This window comes from Gracilinanus agilis, chromosome 4 (genome assembly GCF_016433145.1).
Source record: "Gracilinanus agilis isolate LMUSP501 chromosome 4, AgileGrace, whole genome shotgun sequence".
Taxonomy (NCBI): domain Eukaryota; kingdom Metazoa; phylum Chordata; class Mammalia; order Didelphimorphia; family Didelphidae; genus Gracilinanus; species Gracilinanus agilis.
The window spans coordinates 53,955,303-53,971,314 of record NC_058133.1 but is presented as its reverse complement, the minus strand read 5'-3'; the positions used below and the strand labels follow the sequence as shown (position 1 = coordinate 53,971,314).

Below are 16,012 nucleotides of genomic sequence, written 5' to 3'. Positions count from 1 at the left end.
TTTCAATCATATCTAAATTTATTATAGTGTTATCTAAAGTAATGATTGCTACCCCAGATTTTCTGTCCTTAGATATTTCCTGACTGTGTAACTCTAGGCAAGTAATTTAACCTTGATTGCCTAGCCCTTGCTTTTCTTCTGTTTTAGAATTGATACTAAGACAGAAGGTAAGGGTTTTTAAAAAAAAGTGCACCATTGGCAAACAAACAGCAAATGTAATGAGCCTCTAATGTGCTGGAAAAAAAAATTCCATCTCAAAAAAAAATCAAGAAAGAAATAGATAGTATGTTTTGGTCTGGATTCAGACTCCTTTAGTTCTTTCTCTGGAAAAATGCCATTTTTGTCACAGAGACAGTTAGGATTGTCTTAGATTATTGTTTTGCTGAGAATAGCTAAATTATTCACAATTGTTTAACATATAATGACAATGGGTTGAGAGCTAGGCCTGCAGATGGAAGGTCTTGGGTTCAAATCTGGCCTCATACATTTCCTAGCTGTGTGGTCCTGTGCAAGTCACTTAGCCTTTGGTTGCCTAGTCTTTACCCCTCTTCTGCCTTGGAGCTAGTATTTAGTGTTGATTCCAAGGCAGAAGATAAGAATTTTTTTTTAAAGTGTTGTTATCATGTGCAATGTACTCCTGGTTCTGCTTACTTCACTCTCTATCAGTTTGTGTAAGTCTTCAGATTTTTCTGAAATCCTCCTGCTCATCATCCTTATAATGAAATATCATAGTATTTCATTACACTTACATACCAAAACTTACTCAGCTATTCTCCCAATTGATAGGTATCCCCTTATTTTCCATTTCTTTGCCACCACAAAAAGAGCAACTATAAATGTTTTTTGTATATATAGGTCCTTTTCTTTTTTATCTCTTTGGGATGGAGACCAAATAATAGTATTTCTGGATCAAAATTTATGAACTTTTTTAGCCCTTTTGGCATAGATCCAAACTGCTATTCAGAATGGTTCAATTAGTTCACAACTCCCCTAAACAGTGCATTAGTGTGTCAATTTTCCCACATCTCTTCCAACTTTTGTCATTTTCCATTTCTGTTATAATAGCCAATCTGATGGGTGTGGAGTATTAACCTCAGAGTTGTTTTAATTTGCATTTCTTTAATAAATAGTGTTTTAGAGCCTTTTTTTCACATGACTATAGATAGCTTTAATTACTTTGAGAACTAACTGCTTGTTCATATTGTTTGACCACTTATAAATTGGGGAATGACTTGGATTCTTATACATTTGACTCATTCCTCTCTGTGTGTAGAAATGAGATCTTTTTTAGAGACATACATTTTTTTCACTATTTATAATTACTGTATTTTACCCTCTATTGTATTTTCCTTTCTGTTTATCCTACTCTTTCTCCTCAAAAGTGTTTTGCTTCTGATCACTGCTTACCCCAATTTTCCCTCTCTTCCATCAGTCCAACCCCCCAGGCTCTTATCCCTTTTCCTTTTTACTTTACTGTAGGGTAAGACAGATTTTTATACCCAATTGAATGAGAATGTTATTCCCTCTTTGAGTCAATTCTGATGAGAGTAAGGTTGTAGAGCTCCCCTTGCTATCTCTCTCATCTTCCCTTCCCCAGGAAAAGCTCTTTCTTGCCGCTTTTATGTAAGATAATTTACCTCGTTCTGCCTCTTCCTTCCCCCTTCTCCTAGTGCATTCTCCTTTCTCATCCCTTCATTTTATTTTTTTTAATATCATCCTATTATATTCAATTTCACTTTCTTGCCTTCTGTCTATGTACATTTCTTTTCTTTTAAAAAAAATTTTTTTCTAAACCCTTACCTTCCATCTTGGAGTCAATATTGTATTTTGGCTCCAAGGCAGAAGAGTGGAAAAGGTTAGGCAATGGGGGTTAAGTGGCTTGCCTAGGGTCACAGGACTAGGAAGTATCTGAGGTCAAATTTGAACCTAGGACCTCAATCCACTGAGTTACCCATCTGCCCCCTCTATGTATATTTCTAATTGTTCTAATAAAGATAAAATTCTTAGGAGTTACAAGTACCTTCTTCCATCAAGGAATATAAACAGTTTAATCTTATTGAGTTTTTTTGTGATTTTTTTCCTCCTTTTCCCCTTTTTATGCTTCTCTTGGGTCTTGTATTTGAGAGTCAAATTTCTGTTCAACTCTAATCTTTTCATCAGGATGCTTGAAAGTCCTCTCTTTTATTAGATACTTACTTTATATTCAGTTTTGCTGGATAGATGATTCTTGGTTATAGACTTAACTCCTTTTGCTATCTAGAATATCATATTCTAAGCCCTCTAGTCCTTTAATGTAGAAGCTGCTAAGTCTTGTGTTATCCTTACTGTGGCTCCACAATATTTGAATTGTTTCTTTTTGACAGCCAACAATATTTCCTCTTTGACCCGGCATTTCCGGAACTTGGCTATGATATTCCTGGGAGTTTGAATTTTTAGATCTCTTTTAGGAGGATTACTGTATTCTTTCAATTTCTATTCTATCCTCTAGTTCTAGACTATGTGAAGAGTGAATCAAACTCTCTTTGTCTATCAATCAGTGACTTTTAAGTTAATCAATAAAAAACTCAAGTACCCGTAGTTAGTACCTTACCAGTCACCATGTATGAGAGTTCACTAGTCACTTGATAGAGTGGGTGACAACTCCAGAGGCCACCCCCCACCCAGGGGCAATGCTAGGCAAATTGAAAGACTTCAATTGGTTCCTGTAAAGTGGGGAAGGGACAGAAAGTGATGTGGAAAAAGACTAAAAAGTCCTGAACTTCCTCCAAGAAACTTCTCCTTGAGGCTTCTCCTTTAGAGTTCTTCTTTGGAGGACGGCTCCTTGGGCTTTTGGACTTTGACTTCGACTTGGAGCTTTGGGCATTTCGACTGGAGTTTTTGGCTTCAGGACTTCAACTTTTGGCTTTAGAGCTTCTTGGAGTTGGGAACTTTCTTAATGGGTTCACTGCTGCCTCAGTACTCAGGAGGGTTTTTCTGTATTAGGACCTTGCCTAGATCCTGCCTGGCTTGCTTGCCAGTGAGTGACTAGGATTCCCACAGAGAGATTGGAATTCTGTTGACCAGCGAGCTTCATTTCACCAGATTAGCATTTAAGGTAGGCTAGGCAGTCTCCTTCTCTATTTCCCTTCCACATTTCCCTCTTTTTACTAATATTCCAGTTAAACTAAATTGCTAAAAGCTGTAATAGTTTTCCTGACTTAAGGGATAATAATCAGCAATCACTTTTTTATAACTCTCTTATTCAGTCAAAATCCCAATTTAACCATTATAACAGGGCAGTTGTTCTTTATAATTTTTTTAAATTTATAATATTTTTCCATGGTTACATGATTCATGTTCTTTCCCCCTTTCCTTCCTCTCCCCTCCTGGAGCTGATGAACAATTCCAGTGGGTTTTACATGTATCATTGTTCAACATCTATTCCCATATCATTAATATTTGCAATAGAGTGATCATTTAAAGTCAACATCCCCAATCATATCCCCATGGAATCACATGATCAATCATATGATTTTCTTCTGTGTTTCTACTCCCACAGTTCTTCCTCTGAATGTGGGTAACATTCTTTTCCATAAGTCCCTCAGAATTGTCCTGGGTTATTGCATTGCTGCTAGTACAGAAGTCCATTACATTCGATTGTACCACAGTGTATTGGTCTCTACGTACAATGTTCTTCTGGTTCTGCTCCTTTCACTCTGCATTACTTCCTGGAGGTCTTTCTAGTTCACATAGAATTCCTCCAGTTCATTACTCCTTACCGCACAATAGTATTTCATCACCATTAGACTATAATTTATTCAGCCGTTCCTCAATTGATGGATACCCCCTAATTTTCCAGTTTTTCTTTTCCATCACAAAGAGCACAACTATAAATATTTTTTGTACAAGTAGTTTTCCTTATTATTTCTTTAGGATACAAACTCAGCAGTGGTATGGCTGGGTCAAAGGGCAGGCAGTCTTTTAAAGTTCTTTGTGCATAATTCCAAAATGGTTGGACCAATTCACAACTCCACCAGCAGTGTATTAGTGTCCCAGTTTTGCCACATCCTCCCCAACATTTATCACTTTCCTTTGCTGCCATATTGGCCAGTCTGCTAGGTGTGAGGTGGTACCTCAGGGTTGTTTTGATTTGCATTTCTCTAATCAGGAGGGATGTAGAATACTTTTCATGTGATTATTAATAGTTTTGATTTTTCATGTGAAAACTGTCTATTCATGTCCGTTGACTATTGATTAGGGAGTGGCTTGATTTTTTATAAATTTGACTTGGTTCCTTATATATTTGGGAAGTTAAACCTTTGTTAGAGTTTTATTATAAAAATGTTTTCACAGTTTGTAGATAAGATACTTTTAGAGTTAGAGAACTTTATAGACATTATCTGATGTGATCTTTAAAAGAGTCAGCAGTAGAAACATCACTGGATTTAGAGTCAGAAGACCTTGGCTCAAATCTCAGCTATAGTTCCAAGCTCAGGTCTGCCACTTGCTATATGGACAAGTCACAGTCTCTTGGGGCTTCAACTCATTTAGCTACAGAGTGAAGGAGTTGGACTAGATCATATCTAGGAACCCTACTTCTATGAGGTAGAAGCTACAAGTATAGCAGAAATTGGGATTCAGAGATGAGGAACAATGTATTCATGGTCACATAGCTAGTAAGACTCTCTGAATCCCAATCCCCAGTTTCTCTATCGTGTCTTCTGTCTCTATCATTTGGCAGTACCTTGAGAAAAAAGTAGTTTTTGGCACATAGAATGAACGAATGAAAAAGTATTAATTAGGGGGGGCAGCTGGGTAGCTCAGTGGATTGAGAGCCAGGCCTAGAGATGGGAGGTCCTAGGTTCAAATCTGACCTCAGACACTTCCTAGCTGTGTGACCCTGGGCAAGTCACTTGACCTCCATTGCCTACCCTTACCACTCTTCTACCTTGGAGCCAATACACAGTATTGACTCCAAGACGGAAGGTAAGGGTTTAAAAAAAAAAAAAGTATTAATTAAATGCTTACTGAGTATATAGCACTATGCCAATCCCTGAGGATACAAATGGAAAGAGCAAGACAGTTCCGGATCTCAGTAAACTCACATTCTCATGGTGGGTGACAATAAATAGAAGTTTTATCTGCAAGTCAGATGGAAAGGTCCCATGATCCTTAAGTCAAAAGGTAAAGCAAATGGTAAAAGACTGGATATGCCAGTGTTATTCCCAATGTTCAAGAAAAGAGAACTAGCTATACTTGTTAAGGGCTTTAAAAATTTTTTTAACTTTAGTTTACAGAAATAATTTTGTTACACTTCAGTAAATCAAGTGCTTATAATCACATAGTAATCTTAAAATTTAGTAGGTCCATTTTGTCAATTCATTCATTAGACCATAAGTCATGTGAAGTTGTGACACTAACATTTCACAAAAAAAGCCTCATAGAGGCAGCTATGTGGCTCAGTGGATAGAGAGCCAGGCTGGGAGGAAAGGTGCTGAGATCAAATTTGGCCTCAGACACTTCCTAGCTGTGTGACCCTGAGCAAGCCACTGAACCCACATTGCCTATAGTCTTTACCACTGTGTTTTTAAAAATATTCTAAGCTCTGGGAGACTGTCTCCCAGGACTCCCTGCTACAACTTCCTCCGACACCTCCCACTTCCTTTGTGGGAGGTGTCAGAGAAAGTATAAAAGAGAGAGTTTGGGTGCCTTTTTGCCCTCTGGATCCTGGAGGCTCTCTCAACCCTGGAGACTCTCTTGGCACTTTTTTGGATATCTACCTCCTAGCTTCCCTGGACCTTCCCTTTTCTAATCTAAATAAACCTCACTATTCTAACAATAAGTGCAACCTGATCTTTATTGAGCTCCAAAGAGCTCGGGTCAATTTGCCCTCCTGGGCTTCCCTACATTCCTTTCCCTTCTACCTCCAAAACTCCCCTTCACACCACTCTTCTGCCTTGAACCAATACTTAATATTGATTCTAAGATGGAAGGGTGTTTTTTTTTTAAATGAAGCCTAGTTTAAAAAAACACATACAAATACCAAAGTATTTGGAATATACAGGCGTTTTAATACTATATATACATATACACACACATACACACATATATGTGCATATATGTTCATAATGTAAACATATTCTTTATATGGTTAAAAATATCTAGGTTCTCATTTAACTTATTCCACTTGTTTTCATTTGATAAATTTTTATCCATGACCAAGAAAGAGAATATGAAGAGGCAGATCTACATGAAAGGATGTATTTTTTTTGTGCCATTTCTAGTGAAAAGATAATTTTAAAAAACTGTTGCCTACAAATTGCAAGACTTATGATAGTTGTGAACAAAGGCATCAGAAATAATTCTTTTCAAGACATTCACCAAAATGAGTTTTAAAAAGAAGTTTATGTTTTTCTTGTTTGTGATCCAAGAAGGGGAAGCATTTTCATTTCATCTACTCTGTTCTTATGTATCTGAAAAGCAGGCGTCATCCAACGACCGCATGAACACTGTTCACCATACCAGTTGAAGGAACCCAACTTAGCGCTGCACTTCGGGCAAAGGAGCTAAAAATATAATTCAGAAGTGTTACTTTTTATAGACCAAACCTAGTGACAAAGATGAATCTGCATTTAAAACTATGGGTAATAGTCTATCATATAATAACAAAAGTCATAGCAAAGCAAACACAGGAAAGGAAACCAGAACACAGGTAGATGGTCAATGACATTGTGTCACTGTATCTCTCCCTCAGTTACTCCATCTACAAATCAACCTAATTCCATGAGATAGTATTAAAATATTAAAATATCTGTGAAGCACTCTGAGATCAAAGGCATGGCTAAAAAAAAGTAATACTACTTGGCACTAATGTGGCACTTTCAGAAAAACGCTACTTAGTAAGCATAATATTTGTTATAAGCAAGTTAAAAATTCTTACTTCTGGAGTTCTCATAGGAAATAGGTATGATTCCTATTCTGCAAATTTGTTCTTACTTTTCTTAGGGCTAAAATCTCAAAAAAAATTATGTTTTTTTAAAAAACAGACTTAAATAATAGTATGCCTTCAGAGTAAGTTTAAAGAAAATCTAATTACTAAAGAAAACATGATATTCAGTGCTAGCCCTGGTAGCACATACATACTAAAATTGGAATGATACAGAGAAGATTAGCAAGAAAACATGCTACTGAGAGAAAAAACTAAAAAGAATTTCACAGCAAATATGATATGGCCAGGCCAGTAGCCAAAAAAGGTGAGTGTAAAGTGTCAAAAAGTTGAGGAAAAATTTAACTGACATCTATAATCCTAGTCAAAGTTTCCCCAAGTATTCAAAATTCAATGCTCATTATAACTTAGGATATCTGTTTAGAGAACTCAAAATTTGCTGAGTATGTTGGAATTAGTAATAGCTAATATTATAATATTTTATGCTGCAAATGTCTAATTCTTTTCTTTGTTTCAGAGACCAACACTGAATGATGCACAGACAGGGCAGTCTTGAAGGCAGAAGACATGAGTTCAAGTCCTGCCTCTGACACGTGGCTTGCAGACCCCAGGCAAGTTGCTTAACTTCTCAATGTTCTCGGGACCAAGGGCTTTCTGAGCAGAGAAGGTGGCAGTCTGCCTTGGCAGAAGAGGTGTGCTCACCTGCAGATTCTCTAACCAGTAAAATCCCAGGTCTAGTCCTTAGCCCTTCCCCTTGTGGGCAAAAGAATTCACTGTGTGGATGACTCATCATCGTCCTGCACTTCGCTGGCTTGGCCCTGGAGTGGCACCCGAGCACTTTCCACTCGGGAGCAGGACCTGCTTGTACTTCATTCACTTTACCTTGGAAATACCAGGAGGAGATGCAGGCCGGGCCAAGCAGGAGACCAGGGCTGGGGGGGAAGGAATGGAGACGAGTATCGTGGATCACCAGCCAACAACTGAGCCAAAACGAGGGCTAAGGGAGAGCCGGGGGTATGAGGGCAGAGCGCCAGGCCAGGCCCGGAGCTGAGCCCTGGCCCTCCTGCCTCAGAGGTCTGCTTTCTAAAAGCTCCTCTTCTAATGAAGGGGCGGCAACAGAAAGAGAGAGCTGGGTCTAGAGAAGACGGAAAGGCTAGTAGGATGCACTGGGAAGTCCCCAACCAATGGCTCTAACAGGGTGGAGAAGAATTCAAGGACATTTTTAAAACCGTTATAGAAGAAAAATTAGATAATTTATATAAAGGAAATATCTCTAAGTGGAATAAGAAACCAAATTCAGAGAGATTTATAGCTCCCAATTAATTTCATTGTGGATATTAACTACAAAGATGACTATTTTTATTGCTAAAAATAGCAAACACTCAGAAGCTACGATATTCATTCAAAATAGTACCAGTTAATGGCTAGAATCTGGTAGGGTTTTATTAGTTTCTGGGAGATGACACCCCAAGTAAACTAGTAGTAAATTTTCATCAATTTTGTAAGTCTGTTTTAATATGTATGTCATTCATTTGACATTAGACTTTTATTTGTTCAAAAATACTTTATCTTTGCAAACCTTAAAGTGGGACCCAAATGTGAGTCATAATCTTTATTTTATAAACTACAGTCATCCCTTGCTATATCGCAGTTCGCTTATTATGGTTTCACTATATTGTGGGTTTTAAAAAAAATCTAATTCTGTATTGCAGCTTTCATTATATCATGGGATTTTTTTGGGGGGGACAGAGGGGTGTAAGAAACCACCAGTTTATTAAATGAAAAATCCAACAGCAACTCCTCCCCTAGCCACAGTCCAACCAAGAGTGCAGCTGAGCCCAGGCAGGGGGGGCCTGACACAGAGGAAATGCTCGACAGAGAGGCAGACTGAGGGGTCCATGGCAGGAAAGCTTGAGACCCGGGGTGGCTTCTCAGCTAGAATTCAAAAGATCCAGTTAAAAATTCTCTAACTTCAAAGAAAAGATAGTAAATAAAGGTAAAGAAGCCATACTGTCCTCCTGTGAGGTGTCCCAAGCACTCAGGCCCGAGTCATTATTGCAACAAACGCCCGAGTGTCTGTAAGCCGCAGGAGGAGCTTCAGGGAGTGTTCACAGGGACGGCGTCTGTCACTGCTCTCTAGCTGTAACCGTTACGATGTGCATCTCCCGCCAGACTGAATACTTTCAGGACAAAGATTTTATCATCTGTTCCCTCAAAAAGGTTAAGCCAGAGGGAGGCACAAAAGGGGAGGGACGCCCCTCCCAGAGCCCCCACTAAGGAGGTGCCCAGGCCGCCCGGGCCTTATCTCTCTCCAGGCTTCACTCCTGACCTTCTCTACTATACTCCACACACCTCCCCTCATCTCGGGGGTCCCTCAAACCCACTCTGCCTCTGGCTTCCTTTTCTGTTATCTTCCCCCGTTAGAATGTAAACTCCTCAAGGGCAGGGATCACCTTTCCACTTTTAATTGTATTCCCAGAGTTCAGGCAAGTTCCTGACATATAGTAAATATTTAATAAATGCTCACTGACTAACTGAATAAAATTACAATATAAAATGAAGTAGTTAATATTAACTTATTGTACCCCTGAAAATTCTGAAGAAAACCTATTCTGTGCAAATTGCATCCTGAAAAGCTAGGCCTTGGAAATACTATAACTAAAGTTTCACTGCTTAAAGGAAGCAAGTGTTTCTGGTCAATAAAGAGAAAGAATATATTGGAAAAGAGAAATAGCAATTTCTTTCATTAATTTGGAAGGACAAAGAATGAATTACCAAAATTATCAAATGCTAGATGGAAAGGAAGAAAAACAATAGTTTTTTAAATTTAATTATACCAATCTAGTGTGCTTCAACAGAAAAGAAAAAAACTCACAGATTTAATATTCATTTAATAATGTCCCTGACTATCCTACTAATTATATATCACAGGACTTCACTATTCTGCAATAGCTATACAACAATTTGTTGATAAGCTATCAATGGATTTTTATGTACAATACATGCAAAAGGGATATAATAGCAAATGGGACAGGAAAGAGTATGCATAAAAGAATACTAACATCATTAGAATATTTCCAAAAAATGAAAATACCAGAAAAACAAGTTATAGTTGTTGCAATGAAATTGCAATAACAAAGTTGAATGTTTTCCTCACCTGTCCATCCATCACACCCAACAATGCAGATTCCATCCACTGAACAGGTTCAATGAAATAAGAAGTACATTTAGTTTCATCGCCGGTGTTCATTATTAAAGGTGCCATTTTCTTATGAGCAAAGGCTGCTGGTCCGCTCCCTTCACTATGATCCAAAATGCTAGAACTTCGAAATAAGGAACGCCTACAATTCCCAAAACACAGAACATATTAGGGACAATTAAAAAAATTTAAATTTAAAAAGATACATGAGATATATAATTGCCGAATACTTTTTTGTTTATTCAATAAATATTTCTCTCTTTTTTAATTTTTTTAAACCCTTACCTTCTGTCTTGGAGTTAATACTTTGTTTTGGCTCCAAGGCAGAAGAGTGGTAAGGGTAGGCAATGGGGGTCAAGTGACTTGCCCAGGGTCACACAGCTGGGAAGTGTCTGAGGTCAGATTTGAACCTAGGACCTCCCATCTCTAGGCCTAGCTCTCAATCCACTGAGCTACCCAGCTGCCCCCTCAACAAATATTTCTTGAGAACCTAAGAATAAACACTGTACTTGCTACTGTATATAATACAAAATGAAAGTAATTGTCCTCATGGGGTTTGTAGTAAGGAGAAGAAAGATGATATGATGTAAAAGTAGGTAGCATACACTAGTAAATAAGAAAAGTACTGAAAAATGGTGTGGAAATTCAGAGGAGGAAAAAATTTCTTCAAGTTGATACAATCAGGGAAAGCAGTAGATTATGGAAGAGGCGGCATTTGATCAGGGCCTTGATAGAAGGGTACCACAGTCAGAGTTGGGGGGAAGAGAGTATTGTGATTTGTTTCTATAATATATTATTATTTATTGTTTATAATTCTCATAATAATATCAATAATTATGGCTAATATCATCATCATCATCAAGGCCCAGCTCAAATACTACTTCTTCCATGATCTATTGCCTTCTCTGATCTTATCAACTTAAAGAAATCTTTTCCTCCTCTGAATTTCTACATCATTTTGTTGGTGCCTTCCTCATTACTCTTTTACAGTCTACATAAGTTTATAGTTACATATTAGTAATTATTAATGTTACTGTCAATAATAATATTGATGATGATGATGGTGATAAAAATAATGCAATGTTTTTTGCAAAATCCTTTCTGTATGTTCTCTCATTTGATCCTCACAATAACCTCTGAGAAAGGTGCTATTATTATTCTGGTTTTACAGATGAAGGAACTGAGTCAGAGGTTAAATGACTTATCCTTGGTTACACAGCTAGGAAGTGTCTGAGGCTGGATTTGAATTCAAGTTTCCTGGTTCCAAGTGCAGCACTCTATCCACTACACTTGGCTGCCTAGATGAAAAGGGCATTCTAGGCCATGGAGAGAAAAATGTGACAAAATGATGGAGGTAAGAAAGCATAGGGCATCTCTGTAGAACAGTCCAGTCTGAAGGGAACCTCAGGTAAGTAATGAATACTACAATGAAAGAAGGCCAGGAGCGGATCAGACCAAGGTGCGCAGACTCTCCTAGTAGAGATCTACCTCACTCCATGTCACTTTGACATAGGTCAGCTCCTGTAATCTGAGATTACCTTTGCATCTCTGATTCACATTCCTTTTTGAGTCTGATTTAAATCTGAGATATGATTACAAATTGCCTTTTATTTAGTAGCACTGACATTTTCCCAAACTCATAAACTATGGCCTATAAACTACAAACTAATAAGAAGAGACTGGAACTTCAAAAATGTTTCTTTATCTCATTAGTATAAAACCTCTATAGCTTGCCCAATACTTTACCGGCACTTCCTACACTTGTAGAGGATCTCATTTTTCAATTCCTGGGAAATAAGAGTGGGATCGACAGCAAAGACCTCCTGTGGTAAATTCCGTAATTCTGTAAAGAACAATTAAAAGGCACCCAGTTGTGAACATACCAACTCTTTTTCTATTCAGATAATACTTTGTTAATGTGAGGGAAAGAAATGACAGGCTTAAAAATGAAAACGATTCTTCCTGGCGTGAGAATCCAGACTCACCAGGATATTTCTCAGTAACCTTTTGTAAACGATAATGTTTATATATTGCACTAGAGGTGTCCACCTCGCAACCCATCGCCTGGTAAAGCTTCAGCTGCCACTCAAAGCCTTCATTCATTCTGAAATAACAAACAAGAAATAGAGTCTGACTTTTCCTTGAAGGGTGAAACACAATCTTTCTTATAGGAACATGGATGAAAAAATGATGAACACACTTAGCCTCTGGCCTGATGGTCTGGAGGTTTGCATAGGCATCTTCAAAGGCGAGCTTCTCTGTCTTCATTATGTAAGCAGTCACAACAGCAACACTTCGACTAATGCCAGCATGACTGAAAAGAGTTTTACAATTAAATTGTCAGTGACAGGGAAATAGCATTTCTTTTGTTCATTACTATTCCATTTTTATCTGGCTCTGCTATTCAAACAAACAGTTTGCCTCCAACATCCAGCTACTGCACGCAAGAATGTGGAGTTTAAAATGCCAGTGCTTTTGTGTCTCCTAACATGACAATTAAAACATGCTAAAAATTACTTTACCCAACTAACATGAACTCCATGCAACACCAAAAGAAAAGTGCCGGCCTTGTATACATTAGTCATATTGTAAGTGTGAGGTGTGGGCTATGTGTTGCTCTCAAAATAGGTTTTCTAAAAGTCGCTGGTTAAGCAGTGAGCCATCTTCAGAACATGCTGATGAGTATATCATTCCAGCCGTGACCCCCTGGCTCATATTAAGCTGTGCCCCTGAGTATGCTCCAATAGGCTACCAGTGTCAAATTGTGGTCATACTAACTGGGTCAAAAGCTTCTTTGCTAAGCTATAGGTGTTAAGATTGTGGCTGTACTATTTTCTGATTGGGTAAAACTTTAGCCTGTAAATTTTGGCTCCCCAGTTTCTGGGTGTCAGACAGGAAAAGGAGGTGGAAGAAGAAGAGGCTTGTGGTTAAAGCAAATAAAAGACAAGTTTCAACCAGAAGAGGGTGAATTTGCCTTATGATTAGGGGCACTGCCCTCTTTCATGAAAGAGAAATAAATTCTTTCCTACTTATAATTTCTGACTCAACTTTCATTGTGAAAAGTGGGCCTCCAGGAGGAGTGGTCTCCACCTTGTTCCACACATAAGGTACAAATTTCCTTGTTGTCCTTTCAATAACTTAAGATATAACTGTAAATTCTACCTTCTCCACAGGGCTTTTGTGTGGATCGAATGAGGTAACATGTAGAGCATTTTGCACATGTGCATTATTTATTTATTTTTTTAAATTTTAAACCCTTAACTTCTGTGTATTGACTTATAGGTGGAAGATTGGTAAGGGTAGGCAATGGGGGTCAAGTGACTTGCCCAGGGTCACACAGCTAGGAAGTGTCTGAGGCCGGATTTGAACCTAGGACCTCCTGTCTCTAGGCCTGGCTCTCAATCCATTGAGCTACCCAGCTGCCCCTCATGTGCATTATTATGAGGTCAAATGTGCAAGTTCAATCTCGAATAAAACTAAATCCGATACTACTTTTAGGCAGTAGAAGGATCACTGGCTCTGGTGTCAGAGGGTCTGAGTTCAACTCCTACCTTGGCAATTTAGGGAGAAGTACACTATCTTAGGCAAATTATCTAACCTGTCTGTGTCTCAGTTTCCTTCTCATCTGTAAGAAGACAGCACTGGTGACAGCGCCCCCACTCCCCTCCCTTATTCACCTGCAGCTCTATATTTCTGATTCTGTGACCCAGCACTGTCTGGAGCAAGCCTACTTGCAGAAGACAATAGGGCATCATGAAAGGAAGAATGGGTTTCTAAGTCCTTTACCCCACCACCAGCACCTCCATCCTCACCCCCCAGGTTTAGTCATCTGTAGAACGGGGTAACAACAAATTACACAACCCACTTCATAGGGCAGTTGTAAGGAAAAACTTTCTAAACTCTAAAATATTACATAAATTTAAATGGTTGTTATATACTCCTTGCGTATATAAAAATAACATGAATGAATGAGAAAGTATTTATTAAGGGTTTCACATGTGCCAAAGGGCAGTGCCAAGAATGTAGGATATCTTGTTAGAAACAGAAAAAGTACAACTGTGCCTATCAGAGCCAAGTAGGTGACTATTAAAATCTATGTGAATAAATCACTTTCAAAGCTTAAACTTAAGGGAAATTAGGTGACTCAGTGGAGAGAGAGCCAGGCCTGAAGACAGAAAGCTCTTGTCCTGGATTCAAATGTGATCTCAGACACTTCCCAGCTGTGTGATCCTGGGCAAGTCACCTAACCTTACCACTTACCCTAACCCTTACCACTCTTCTGTCTTAGAATCAATACACAGTATTGATTCTAAGACAGAAAGTAAGAGTTAAAAAACAAAAACAAAAACAAACAAACAAACAAAAACCTTACTTCTATAGCCCTGGGGAGGATGAAGTAAAATGGGATGAGATGTGAGGCTGGGTCACCAAGCTGAGGTAGCCCAAGTGAGAGATATCAAGGACCATGTGGCTGCCTGAGAAGGAAGAGAAGAGAACTGATGGGAAACACCTTCTGGAGGCAGTGTCCAGGACTCAGCAACCGGGTTGGGGTTAAGGGAAGGGAAGACCTGAGGGTAGCGTGGGATTTAAATGCTCGGTGGTTGGCAGGCTGACGGTGCTTTTTAGAGAAATACGAAATTCAGAAGAGGGGTGGAATTAGCAGAGAGGTAAGTTCTATTCTGGTCCCATTACGATTGAGGAGATGACTAGACGTCTCGTTAGGGATGAGATGTTAGTGACGGTGACAGGAGCTCAGGATGGAATAAGCCGGGGAGATACCTGTGCAGCGATAATAGAACTCAGAGGCGATAGCGGCATAACCAGGACAGAGAGTAGAGGAAGGAGAGAGCCCAGGAAAGAGAACTCAGGGGCGCTCGTAGCTATACACGACGATCCAGCAAAGGAAACTACGAAGGAGCCATCAGAGAGGAGACGCAAGAGAAGAGCAGAGAATATAAGATGCTCTCCGGATTGAATGAGTTCTGAAATTGGCGAAGACCTTGGATAGCTAAGCCAACGTCCTGTTATCGGTTGGCATCCTTAGCCGGGATACTGGGCTTAATTCGAAAGAGCAAAAGGGGAGAGAGGTGGAGGAAACAGGTGTTCAATTCTATTTTAAAACAATTCAAACATTCCTGGGACCAGCAGTAAGAGATCACGTGGTTCCGCGGCTCTGCCCCCTCCCCCCCATCCTCTGCTACGGTGGGCGGATCGACCCCACGTTACCGCCCCGCCCCGTACGCTCACCAGTGAACAAGCACGGCGGCGCCGTCGGCGCGTGCCCGGCTGATGAAGTTGGAGCACTTGTCCAACTGACTGAGAAGGTCAGTCTCCGGCTCGTCCCGTGCGGAAATGAAGAGGGTCTGCAGGCCTTCGGTATCGCCGCTAAGTTCCTCAGTGTCCACCGTCAGCACGGCCGTGATGCCTGCCTCCCTTAGCCGGCAACGCTCGCTGGCCGCGACCCCGCCCAGATAGAGGCCCGGCCGCACCTCCAGTATTTCGGCCGCCGCCATGGCTCGGGATGCCGCCGTCGCTCCTGGTTTCCAACATGGCGGCCCCTAGTGGCCTAACCTGACGACCGCCCTACCATCGAGGCGCTCCGCGGGGGCATTTTGGCTAGAATGCCGCTTCCGTTAGGGAGCTTCCGGTCAGAAGTAGACGCCCATATTGGGTTGGGAGGAATCCACTGTTTACTGAAGTGGCAAACTGTACTTTCTTGGGTGTAGTGGTTTTCCATTCACTTTGACAAGCATTTGTGGAATAAACTAATTTGCATTCAGAACCCCTGGATATTAAGTCTAGAGAGTTGAATACAGCACAAAGCCCGCCTAACCCTGCCTATACTTATTCAAACTACCCTAACCAACTCTAAGTCTTGTCCTGCAAAA

The 16,012-nt window shown here is 39.8% G+C and overlaps 1 protein-coding gene across 1 annotated transcript; it reads right to left on the bottom strand.

Moving 5' to 3' along the window:
• Window positions 1–6,368: 6,368 nt before the first annotated feature.
• On the bottom strand, window positions 6,369–15,699 carry DUSP12 (dual specificity phosphatase 12). The gene is made up of 6 exons (XM_044673930.1): window positions 15,372–15,699; window positions 12,325–12,438; window positions 12,110–12,228; window positions 11,871–11,967; window positions 10,083–10,266; window positions 6,369–6,545 (listed from the first exon to the last, which is right to left on the bottom strand). Exons 1-6 carry the CDS (start codon window positions 15,635–15,637, stop codon window positions 6,384–6,386), a joined length of 942 nt encoding a protein of 313 aa, XP_044529865.1. The 5' UTR covers window positions 15,638–15,699; the 3' UTR covers window positions 6,369–6,383.
• Window positions 15,700–16,012: the final 313 nt, after the last annotated feature.

What these genes read in the sequence shown, in the direction of transcription:
- DUSP12 (XM_044673930.1), bottom strand. Translation starts at nt 15,637, where the DNA reads ATGGCGGCGGCCGAAATACTGGAGGTGCGGCCGGGCCTCTATCTGGGC. An exon ending in GCCGCCGTGCTTGTTCACTG is followed by an intron (nt 12,439 to 15,371) that starts GTGAGCGTACGG and finishes AACTCTTTTCAG; the next exon opens with TCATGCTGGCATTAGTCGAA. An exon ending in TGGGTGTGATGGATGGACAG is followed by an intron (nt 6,546 to 10,082) that starts GTGAGGAAAACA and finishes TTATATTTTTAG; the next exon opens with CTCCTTTGCCCGAAGTGCAG.